The 12,980-nt window shown below is 45.7% G+C and overlaps 1 protein-coding gene across 1 annotated transcript; it reads right to left on the reverse strand.

Moving 5' to 3' along the window:
• Nucleotides 1-623: 623 nt before the first annotated feature.
• Nucleotides 624-5,549, reverse strand: LOC141101150 (uncharacterized). Its single transcript, XM_073590006.1, has 2 exons — nt 4,221-5,549; nt 624-1,746 (listed from the first exon to the last, which is right to left on the reverse strand). Exons 1-2 carry the CDS (start codon nt 4,992-4,994, stop codon nt 1,717-1,719), a joined length of 804 nt encoding a protein of 267 aa, XP_073446107.1. The 5' UTR covers nt 4,995-5,549; the 3' UTR covers nt 624-1,716.
• Nucleotides 5,550-12,980: the final 7,431 nt, after the last annotated feature.

Genomic DNA, 12,980 nt, shown 5'->3' on the forward strand with positions numbered 1-12,980 from the left:
ATCTGTCTCAATCCTGCCCAATTATCCTGCCCTAACTGTTCCATGATTCTGCCCAATCTGCTCCATGATCCTGGTTCATCTGTCTATATCATATCCATCCTGCCCCATGATCCTACATCATCTGTCTCCATCCTGCCCCATGATCCTGCCCCATCTGTCCCATGATCCTGCCCCATCTGTCTCCATTATATCCATCCTGCCCCATGATCCTACATCATCTGTCTCCATCCTGCCTCATGATCCTGCCCCATCTGCCCCATGATCCTGCCCCATCTGTCTCCATCCTGCCCCATGATCCTGCACCATCTGTCTCCCTCCTGCTTCATTATCCTGCCCCATCTGTCTCCATCCTGCCTATGATCTTGCACCAAAGTATAGGAGTAACCCCGGCACACTAATAACATGAAAGTAAAGTCTTCTCAACGACAGTCTTTAATTGTTGTGATTTTATTGATTGTGAAAAAAAGGGTGGTGTTACAATCCAAAAAAGGGTGGTGTTACAATCCAACATTTCAGCTCTACTTCTCGAGCTTTCATCAGGGATATGACTACAATATATACAATAAAAGAACAAAAATCAATAAATAAACTTTATAAAGTATTATAAAACCAAAAATCTAGTGATAGGTGATACATAAGGTGGGGGCAGTGTCATACATCCTTTGTGAAGGTGTGTATGGATCTATAATGATGTGAGGCCAGTGAGTATGTATTGTGGTGTGATACAGTGAACAAGTGAGAGGTTGAACAGAGGAATAGAGTGAAGGTGTAAGGAGTTGAAAAGCATGAATGTGTAGGTAGTGTTGAGAAAGGGCATTAGGGGACAGTGAAGTGGAGTGGGAATAAAAGTGAGGTCATCTAAGGAGGCAGTGTGTAAGGGGTGCTCTTGGAAATGTTAAGGCATAAGGTATAAATACCTAGATCCTTGGTTTTGAGGTGTGTGTATAAGTGGTATAGGTTTGCCTTTGTAATCCAGCTGCTGGAACGGTACCTATAGTAACCACTGAGAAAGGGTATAGATTAAGGAATAGCAAGGTATATAGAAAGAAAAGATATAAAAGAAAGTTTTAGGGGTCACATACCGATGTGTAGGGTCAGCACGTGACTCCCGTCCTAAGGACAAAAAAGCAGGTCAATAAGCTGAGATGGAGAAAGGAAACCCAGTCTATGAAGACTGTAGGGCACTATTACCTTGTGTCCTAAATCTAGTCAGGTGTGGAGGAGGCCGGAAGTGCATGTGGCTTAGTGCAGTGATGTTAAATACTGTCAAGCACTTCCTGATTGGGTGGGGAAGGGGCGGGAATGGGGGAAAGGGCCATCGCTATCTTAGTGAGGTCAAAAAATGTCGGAATGAATCTACTGAGCATGTGCAGGGCAGGGATAGAGAATGAGCATGTTTTGACTTGACAGGAAGTGATGGTGGCAGTCGCCATCTTGGTGAGGTCAAAAAATGTCAGAATGAATGTACTGAGCATGTGCAGGGCGGGGATAGAGAATGAACATGTTTTGACTTGACAGGAAGTGATGTTGGCAGTCGCCATCTTGGTGAGGTCAAAAATGTCAGAATGAATGTACTGAGCAGGTGCGAGCCATCCAGGAAGTGAAGTAAAAAAGGGAGGGTTGTGAGGAAATGTCACATGCATACAGGCGGCCATTTTAACGGTGGGACTGTGCTGAATTCATGCACGGTGATAATTTCAGTGCTGGTTGTGCCTATCAGGTTTCAGAGAAACTTCCTTTTCCTGCCTAAAAACAAAGAAAGGTAATTAGAGCAAGGTTTACATACAAAGAGTAAAATGGCGTTCATATTAACACACTTATGTCAGAAATATCTCCTATAAACCAAAAAACGTTGTGTGGGAAAAGAACTTATTTGGTAGTGATTTTAAACTCCTGATGAAAAACAAAACTAATTCACTATGAAGTGGAATTTAGAAGGGATTAATAATACATTTCAGATTCTCTCTTGAGACCGTGTGGATGGAGGGTATTTAGGTGATATATCCAATACGCTTCACGCTCTTTGAGCGTTTGGATTCTATTACCCCCTCGTCTGGGTACAGGGATTTGTTCGATAACCTGAAATTTCAGTTGGCTTACAGAGTGTCTATTTTCCACAAAATGGGCAGGGATTGGTAAAAGTGTGTTCTCACACCGGATGGTTGATTTATGTTTGGAGATGCGGTCTTTCACATGCTGGGTGGTTTCCCCAACGTATCCTAGGCCGCATGGGCATTTGATTAAATAGACGACAAAATTTGAGTTGCAGGTAAAATAGCCATTGATCTTGTACCGTTTGCCGGACCTCGGATGGGTGAATGAATCGCCTTTACTAACATTCGTGCATTGTGCGCAACCCAAACAAGGGAAGGTTCCGTTGCGCACCGTGCTAAATGTCTTCTGCCTGAATGTCTTGAAGTGGGAGCCCACGTCGGCTCTAACCAAAGTGTTTTTTAGGTTCTGAACCCGCTTATGGCAGATGAGAGGAGGATTTTGGAAATTTTCAATCCCCGGGTAAGCCTTTTCTAGTAGGGGCCAGTGTTCAAGGACTGCTTTTTTGATCAGAGGAGAGAACGGGTGATAGGTGTTGATGAACTTAACCCTATTCTCTACATCACAGTCACGTTGGGTAATTCTGGTTTGTTGTTCAGCGTTAATTTTGGGGTATCCTCTTGTTTGAAACTTTTCAGTCATCTCGTCATGTCTCATTTGCCTGATATCAGGTGTTGAGACTATGCGGTCAATTCTGTCATGTTGGGATTTAGGTAGAGCTATCTTCACGTGTCTTGGGTGACAACTGGACCAGTGTAGTAGACTATTACGGTCTGTAGGTTTGACGTAAAGGTCACTTGTAAGGGTGCCAGAGTCAGTTTTAGAGATCATGGTGTCAAGGAAACTGACAGACTGTGTGTTGGAATGTGAGGTAAAGGTTAGGTTCGGTATACTCTGGTTGAGGTCATGTACAAAATCTGTGAGGCTATTGGTGTCACCTGTCCATACACAAAAGATGTCGTCTATGTATCTGAGCCAGGTAAGAGCATGTTTTCTATATAGATGATGTGTGTAGACAAAGTCAGCCTCAAATTTACACATGAAGATGTTAGCGTACGGGGGGGCTACATTCGCCCCCATCGCGGTACCCCGTGCCTGAAGGTAGAATTGGTCCTCAAAGAGGAAATAGTTGTTGTTGAGGACCAATTTGAGTGTATCGGTACAGAACAATTTCTGGGGTTCGCTAAGAGAGGATTGTAAATCTAGGAACCATCTGACAGCCTCGATGCCAAGATCGTGATCTATACTAGTATATAGGCTGTTGACGTCTAGGCTGGCTAATAAACAAAAGGAAGGAATGTCATGGAGGGTTCTAACGTGGTTCAGAAAATCACCGGTGTCTTTGAGATAAGATGGAATTTTTGGTACTAGTGGAGTGAGGATCTTTTCCAAGGTTATTGACAGGGGTGAGAGGATAGAGTCGGTAGATGCCACTATGGGTCTACCGGGGGGCTTTTCCAAATTTTTATGTATTTTGGGGAGTATATAAATGACTGGAGTTATGGGACTTTGTTTGTGCAAATACTCTGCCAGTTTAGAATCAATTGTACCCAAATTTAAGTGGAAGTTGATCAAATTGTCTATCTTTCTCTCTATGGAGTAGATAGGATTCGTGGGGATGGGTCTGTATGTCGTGACGTCAGAGAGTTGTCTCTGGATTTCAGACAGATAGTATTTCTTATCCAGTACTACAATGGAGCCACCTTTATCAGCAGGCTTTATGACAATGTCCTTGTTGTTTTTAAGACTTTTCAGTGCTAATGATTCTTCTCTATTAAGGTTATGCTTAAGGTGGTATTTACCATGTTTGATTTCATCTATATACTTATCCACAGAAGCATTAACAAGTGAAATATACGTCTCGACAGGATGATAGAGGCGAGGTGGTTGAAACGTGCTTGGGATCTTGAGTCCGAGATCTTTAAGAATAAACGTCTCTTGGGTGCTGGTTCCCGAGGAGAAAGGTACCTGGTTGGTGTTTATGTCTCCGCCATCTTTGTCAAAATGTACCTTAAGTCTCAAAGAGCGGTAAAAACGATTTAACTCTTGGTGTACGAGGAACGGATCAAAGGAGGGAGTGGGACAGAATGAGAGGCCCCTCTGGAGAACTCGGATCTCGGCAGGTGAGAGACAATAGGTAGAGATGTTGAAGACAAGATTGTTCTTACCTGAGATCGAGTATTGGGGCGTGTATCCCTCTGGGGGTCCTCGTCTGTTTTTTCTTCTTCCTCCTCGTCTGAAACTGTGTTTGGAGGTGCCGGGGGTTTCTTGCGCGGGTCGAAAAAAGACTTGGGCGGTTTCCCACCGCGTCCTCCTCTGCTGCCTCGTCCAACTTGACCACCATCCGAACCTGAAGAACCTGATGAGCCATATCGGTTTCTGTAGGGGGGACCATCTGGAAGTGTGGTATACCGCCATCTATAGACCTGGTTTTTGAGATAGTCGTCCTGGTCTCTCAGAAACTTGTTCTTTTTTCGTGTTTTCAGTTCATTGGTGTAGTCTTGTAGAGTTTTGTTGGCTCTTGCCTTAAGGCTAGCGAGATCTGTTGGAGAAAGGGTGTTAGTCAACTGATTTTCGATAGCAGCAACCTGATCTTTCACCTTCTGTATATTCTCCTGGAGAAATTTGATGGTCAACACCATTAAATCTATAGAGCACTTATTTAGAATATTTTCAAAAAGTTGACAATATTCCTCATTGTCACTGAAGAGGGTTGGTCGTAACGAGACCCTGAGTCCCCTCGGAATCCGCTGTGCCTTCGTGTATTGAGCTAAAGTATATGCATGCAATTCAAAAGATGAAAGTTTCTTCAATTCCTTTTCATAATCCCTCGATCTCACCTCACGGGTAGGGATATTCAGGAAATTGTCAGTTTCTCTGACCGTAGAAAGAATACTAGATCTTTCTTCTTCGTTGAAGGAGAAGACACCGAAGGAGGCCATGAAAAATTAAGAAAATATGGTTTAGAGGGGGAGACAACTGTCTAAAATAGATCAAATATAAAATAGATATGACAGGCTCAAACCCCAACTTAGGTGCTCTGGGAAAAAACAAGACTAAAGTATAGGAGTAACCCCGGCACACTAATAACATGAAAGTAAAGTCTTCTCAACGACAGTCTTTAATTGTTGTGATTTTATTGATTGTGAAAAAAAGGGTGGTGTTACAATCCAAAAAAGGGTGGTGTTACAATCCAACGTTTCAGCTCTACTTCTCGAGCTTTCATCAGGGATATGACTACAATATATACAATAAAAGAACAAAAATCAATAAATAAACTTTATAAAGTATTATAAAACCAAAAATCTAGTGATAGGTGATACATAAGGTGGGGGCAGTGTCATACATCCTTTGTGAAGGTGTGTATGGATCTATAATGATGTGAGGCCAGTGAGTATGTATTGTGGTGTGATACAGTGAACAAGTGAGAGGTTGAACAGAGGAATAGAGTGAAGGTGTAAGGAGTTGAAAAGCATGAATGTGTAGGTAGTGTTGAGAAAGGGTACGGTACCTTAATCTATACCCTTTCTCAGTGGTTACTATAGGTACCGTTCCAGCAGCTGGATTACAAAGGCAAACCTATACCACTTATACACACACCTCAAAACCAAGGATCTAGGTATTTATACCTTATGCCTTAACATTTCCAAGAGCACCCCTTACACACTGCCTCCTTAGATGACCTCACTTTTATTCCCACTCCACTTCACTGTCCCCTAATGCCCTTTCTCAATCAATAAAATCACAACAATTAAAGACTGTCGTTGAGAAGACTTTACTTTCATGTTATTAGTGTGCCGGGGTTACTCCTATACTTTAGTCTTGTTTTTTCCCAGAGCACCTAAGTTGGGGTTTGAGCCTGTCATATCTATTTTATATATGATCTTGCACCATCTGTCTCCATCACACCCCTTATTCCTGTCACATCTGTCTCCATCCTGCACCATGTCTCCATCCTGCCCCTATGTCTCCCATCCTGCCCCCGTGTCTTCCATCCTGCCCCCGTGTCTCCCATCTTGCCCCTGTGTCTCCATTCTGCCCCGTGTCTCCATTCTGCCTTGTGTCTCCATTCTGCCCCAATGCATCCATTCTGCCCCCTGTCTCCATTCCGCCCCCTGTCTCCATTCCGCCCCCTGTCTCTATTCTGCCCCCTGTCTCTATTCTGCCCCTTGTCGCCATTCTGCCCCCGTGTCTGCAATCCTACCCCTGTGTCTCCATTCTGCCCCCGTGTCTCCATTCTGCCCCGGACAGGATGGAGACTCATGGTCCATGTGTCTCCATCCTGCCTGTGAAACATAGTGCGGTTGCCATTTTCAATAAAAAATTAAAAAAACCTTTCCTCTTACCTGGCCGTGTTCCTGTGACGATGATCTCTCCCGGCATTTCAAGCTCACACTTGCCAGTGAATTACAATTACATCAAATGCCAGCGACGTGCACGCTGACGTCACTGCCAGCCTCTGATTTACTGGTGGCTTTAGCTATTGCCTTGCGAGCCCACAAGGCAATAGAGTAACTGAACCTGCGTCTCGTATGCAGGTTTCAGTTACTGCACCGGAGAATCCTGCCTCTGGGGCCCTATCAGCAGAAGAGATGGGGCCCGAAGCGGCCCCCTCTGCTGACCGGGCCCCATATGCCATTCAGGGCAGTAATACCCTGATGGCAGCCCTGTGTACTGTTGTTCACTTCTTTTTGGTTAGTGGGGAATTGGGGTTGAAAACAGTGAAGAAAGTTAATTATATTGTAAAAAAAAGTGTATGGTGAAATAGCAATGGCAATGGATGGGGAGATGTTAAAGAAAAAAACACCCGTACCATCTGACAATAATAATACGGGAATGAAAGACACAAGTAGCTGCACCACCATCACCAACACTGGCAACAGCCATGCAGATAGTTGTACTACCAAAAGTATGTCACAATTAACTTTCTGCCTTCAGCAAGCATATTAGTTTAGGTGGGAGAGAAAGTGAAGGCCACTATGGAAAATGTAGCGCATCACTTGTCTCTGTCACAGCAGGATGATGTTAGCTGTCACAAAGGCACCCTCAATTTTAGTCAATATTTTGCACAGTCCATACCTTCCTGCTTCTGTAGTATTTAATATTTTGCTTTGGGGACTTTCAATTCTGTTAATGACATTTATCATTCCCCCTTAAATGCCACATCCTATCCCCCTATTCCCTAAGGGGGAACTTGGTATTGAATGGTATCGGCAGCGGCCACCACCATCTTAGAGAAGGGCATTCGTGTAATTGGCTTGCTTTGTGTGGCGTCACAGTGGCTATAAAAGCTCTGACCGCCGACCGCCATTTTACTTCTGCCGATCTTAGCAAAGGGAGAGGTTGCTGCTGCTGATTCTCAATAGGGAGAGCGTTAGGCAACAAAGAAAAAAAAACTGTGCTTCTTCTGATAGCGATTTCAACTGTACAGTTAGTGTGCAGTGACAGGGGAGGATTTTTGTGTGTGCAGCAGCGCTGGTGGTTATTAGGCTGCCTTATAAGGCTACCTGATAGCTGCATTGCTGTGTGCACACTGCTGAGCAGACTGCTTTTTTAAAAGCAAAAAAACTTTTATTCTGATTTTCTGCACAGTTACAGAGCGTTCATTTTTTCACACACCGTATAGAGGTGTACGCTCCTCACACACTACCGTGTGCCAGCTGGTATCATGGACATATACATGCTATCTGTGTGTGGCTCCGTAAAAAAATAGACAGAGATTTTAAATTTTCCATACATACACCGTATAGAGCTGTCCGCTTCTCAAACAGTATCGTATATCTGCTGTTTGTATTGCGGTCAAATCTATACAGAGTCAGCGTGTGTGTGTGACTCTGTAAAAAAAATAGACGGAGATTTAAAATTTTCCATACATACCCCATATAGAGCTGTCTGCTTGTCAATCAGTATCGTATATCTGCTATTTGATTATGGTCAAATCTATACAGAGACAGCGTGCGTGTGTGACTCCGTAAAAAAATAGACGGAGATTTAAAATTTTCCATACATACACCGTATAGAGCTGTCCGCTTCTGATACGGTACCGTATATCTGCTGGTTGGATTACGGTCAAATACATACTGGGAGAGCATCTGTGAATGAGGAAATATATATGGAGATTTAAATTTTTACCTACACCTTATACAGCTGTCCGCTCCTCATACAGTACCGTATATCTGCTGGTATTTGTGTTACATTTTCACAAACATGAGGAAGTATGGTGGAAGAGGCCGCGAACGTGGGCAGGGGGGGCAGCTGGTACTGATGGTGGTGGTGCATCTGCTGGTTATGCCAAAAGCACAATAGCAGCTAAGGCAGGAGGTGTTGAGCCTGCGTCATCATCTGGCACAAGAAGGCCTGTAAGGTTCCCTTTTCTGTGAGCTTTTAAAGCCAGAGCATCAGGAACAGGTTTTGGCTTTCATTGCCGAAACAGCCACCAGCTCTATTGCCTCCTCTTCTGAACTTTCAAAACCTGCAAGCACTGAGTCATCAGTGCAGGGTTCTGGTCAGGAAAAACAACTTTCCTTGTGTCCTTCACCCCCACCAAAAGTGAAGGATGAAGGAAGCCCACACTTCAGATTACTCCAAGGAGCTCTTTTCACATACCATGCCTGTGTTATCCAGTCAAATCCTTTATTCCCCAGTCCAAGATGAATCTGACATGGAGTGCACTGATGCACAGCCACTGCTAGATGATTCTGCTGGTACATTGACCCACAGCACTACATTGCCCTCGCAGTCTACTGAGCCAGAATCTGACCCTGATGAAACTCAGGTGCCCCTTCCCACATACTAAACCACCTTACACAGTGACACAGAGGAAGGTGCAGAAGAAATTGAAGAGGAGGTGATGGATGACCCAGTTGACCCGAATTGGCATCCATTGGGGGAAGAAGGTGCCACTGGCAATAGCTCAGATGAGGAGAAGGATCCGCAACAGGCATCGACATCGCAGCAGCTGTTATCTGGCAGGCTCGTAGCTGTCTAAAAACATGGAACAAAAACCAAAAGAGGTGCAGGACAGCTTGGCCACATGGTCAAATTAGCACAGCGCCCAAGCCCTGAAAATTTATACCATAGTAGGAAGAGTGCAGTGTGGCACTTCTTTGTCCAAAATCCTACTTATGAGGCAAAGGTTATCTGTAAGAAGTGCGGACGGACCTTTAGCCGAGGGAAAAATCTCAGAAATTTGAATACCAGCTGCATGCCTAGACATTTAACCACCATGCACTTGCAAGCGTGGACGGACTACAAAACTTCAGGTACCACATCTGCAGCTGCTCCGACTGAAGGTAGCCAGCAACGCTCCATCGCTTACCCCACTGTAAGACCACTGCCACTGGTAAGCACACCACCAGCAATAAATGTTGAGGTGTCGTCGCAAGGCCAAAGCAGTCAGGGAATCACAATGGTTTTGCAACGAAACACTGAATCTAGGCCATCACCACCAATGCCATCACCATCACCAACCACCACTCAGTCTGTCCGGTCCACCGCTAGTTCCCCCTTATGCAGCTCTCAAGTCCAGTTCACCCTAGCAGACACTCTGAGTAGGACAAGAAAGTACTCATCCTCATCTGCACACACTGGCTTTGAATGCCTACATTGCCAAACTGATCTCATTAGAGATGATGCCCTTCCGTTTGGTTGAAAGCAAAGCTTTCCGAGAGCTCATGGCCTATGCTGTCCCAAGCTATGACCTACCCAGTCGGCACTTCTTTTCTAGAAAAGCCATCCCTGCCCTCCACCTGCATGTGAAAGACCGCATTGTCCAAGCACTCAAACAATCAATGAGTGGAAAGGTAAACCTAACAACAGATGCATGGTCCAGTAAGCATGGCCAGGGCCGTTACGCATCCATCACTGCACACTGGGTTAATGTGGTGGATGCAGGCACCACAGGGGATAGCTGCGGTGGAACAGTGCTGCCTAGCCCACGGTATAGGAAACAGTTGGCTGTAGGCGTTCGACTCTCCTCCTACTCCAGAAGCGAAAGCTCGTCGACAGAGCGCAGTCGCATGAGCACTCCATCCGCAGCTGCCAGTGTTGCACACGAGGTGTCCCACTATCGAACAGCTAGTGGTAAGCGGCAGCAGGCTGTTTTAAAGATGATGTCTTTGGGCGACAACAGACACACCGCGGAGGTACTGGCTGACTACTTGCAGCGACAAACTGAGTCATGGCTGGGCAGTCTACATCTTGAGTCAGGCAAGGTAGTCAGTGATAATGGCCGGAATTTTGTGGCAGCCATAGCCCTTGCAAAACTCACACACAAACCTTGCTTGGCTCACACCTTGAACCTGGTGGTGCAGTATTTCCTAAATAATTATCTGGAGTTAACATCCCTGCTCCATAAGGTGCAAAGACTGTGCGCGCACATCCGTCGCTCGCCCGTACACTCCAGTCGTATGCAGAAACTGCAGCGATTGCTACACCTCCCCAAGCACCGCCTAATCATAGACATTGCAACAAGGTGGAACTCCACCCTGCATATGGTTGAGAGGCTGTGCGAACAGAGGCAAGCTGTAATGCATTTGTGGGAGGATACACAGGCAGGCAGTTTGAGGGCAGAAATGGAGTTGTCGGGTGTGCAGTGGTCAAAGCTGAAAGACCTCTGTAAAGTCCTTCAGTGTTTTGAGGAATGTACACGGCTGGTAAGCGCAGACGACGCCATCATAAGCATGAGCATCCTACTTATTCGTCTGCTCATGCAAAGTTTGACGCACATTAAGGATCAGGCGTCTGCAGCTGAGGAGGAAGAGGAGGAGGGAAGCATTGATGACAGTCAGCCATTGTCTGCTCAGGGAACTCTCCTTGACGAGGTGGAGGAAGAAGAGGAAGAGGAGGAGGAGGATGATGGGGATGATTATTTAGGGTAGAAGGATGCTTCTCAGGGGGCAAGAGAAAATGTTGGCGTGGCAAGGTCAGGTACAGGGTTTGTGCGTGATTGGAGGGATGTCGATTTGCCAGAAAGTGCTCCTCCACCCAGCACTCGCAGTGCATCATTGGCACCTGGAACATTGGCCCACATGTGTGATTATGCCTTGCAGATCCTAAAAAGGGACCCCTGCATTGCCAAAATGATGAACGATGACGACTACTGGTTGGCCAGCATCCTGGATCCACGCTATAAAGGCAAATTCCAAAACATCATGCCACAGGAGAACCTAGAGCTTACATTGGCTAACAAACAAGCAATGCTGGTAAACCGTTTGTTTGAGGCATTCCCAGCACACAGCGGCGGTGATAGTTCTCCCACGAGCCATAGGGGGCAACATGGAAGAGGTGTTCGTGGTGCACACAGCCGAAGTGGAGTTGGACACAGGGGTTTCATGACCATGTTGTGGACTGATTTTTCAAGTACCGCTCACACGACTGGTAATACTTGCATCGATTGAAAGTGACAGGAGACAGCAGTTGTCAACTATGGTTACAAACTTCTACTCCTCCCATATCGATGTTCTCCCTCACAGGTCATTCCCCTTTGACTACTGGGCCTGTAAACTGGACACCTGGCCTTAATTGGCACAATATGCCTTACAGGAGCTCGCTTGCCCTGCTGCTAGTGTGCTATCCGAAAGAGTCTTCAGTGCTACTGGATCAATCCTGACAGAAAAAAGGACCCGTCTGTCAACCCAAAATGTTGATGATCTAACCTTCATTAAAATGAACCATGCATGGGTTTCAAAGGATTTTGTCCCACCTTCCCCTGCTGACACGTAGGTTTTCCGAAAAATGGATCGCTTTTGTCCTCCTCTTCCTCAGACCTTTCCAATTTCTCCATTTTCAGCTGCTGAATGTCCAACATCAACATATGCCATTTTTTCAACCGCCCTAACTGGGCTGCCTCCCCCCAGGGCCGAGGTCACCACCTGGCGCACACACCCGTGCGAGTGCCATTGCCCTGGACAGGTGGGTGGGCCCACTCTTGGGCGACGGCACTGGCACAGGGTCCCTCATAGTACAATCAAGTGTCTCTGATGGTGGGGGTGCACACCCGCTGTCAGCCACACCGGCGTACTATGAGGGGCCCTGCGTCAGTACCGCCGCCCACAAGTGGGCCCCCCCTGCTTGCTCAGGGCCCCAGCACTTGCAATACTTACCTCTCCCTGCTCCACTGCTGTGTAGTCTGGGCTGTTAAATCCTTCACTGGGACTGCTAATACAAATTTGGTGAACTGATAGATGATGGTTAAGACGTAGCTATGCCCTGTCCTGCTGGGCTCTATCTTGAGATAATCAATGGCTTCCATTTGTTAAGGACGTTGACTCACAATGAGATGCAGTGGTGGTTTATCATCAGCTTTCACGGTTTTCCGACTCACAGACGTGTGACATTCCTGCTCACATTTTTAAATATGTCCTCTCATGCCAATCCAATAGAATCGCCTACGGCCTGTGGCTTCTGTCTTTTGCACTCCAAAGTTACCTGACAGATCATGATAGGCAGGGAGCACCATGTCTATATCTCTCCATGTGATCACAATTTGATGGAGATGAGTAACAGTGATGGGATCCACGGTACTGCGATACAGCAAACTTTTCTTCACAAGAACTGTTTTCGCTGTCTCTACAGACAAAGTAATTGAGGGTCAGCATCGCCTCTGAGAATTCTCCCGGGAGTTTTTCCTTTGATTATTCATTCCAAAATTTCTGCAATCACTCGACTTTCCGTCTGTACTTGTATCCATCTCGTTTGCTCTTTCGGAGAGTCTGGACTGTCTTACTGAGACTGTAATATATATGAAGATTGAAAAATACCCCAACAGTGCATACTGGTGTACGCTTCGAATACATTACCCTTTTTCTACTTTTTAGATTCTTGTCTAATCCATACTGAGGCTGTGAGTGTCTTTGTCGGACTATGGAAATATACACGGAGATTTTTAATGGTTAAACTATGCTATATATACCTGGTATCCAGTGATA

The sequence above is a fragment of the Dendrobates tinctorius genome, unplaced genomic scaffold (genome assembly GCF_039654945.1).
Source record: "Dendrobates tinctorius isolate UK_male_01 unplaced genomic scaffold, ASM3965494v1 ptg000115l, whole genome shotgun sequence".
Taxonomy (NCBI): domain Eukaryota; kingdom Metazoa; phylum Chordata; class Amphibia; order Anura; family Dendrobatidae; genus Dendrobates; species Dendrobates tinctorius.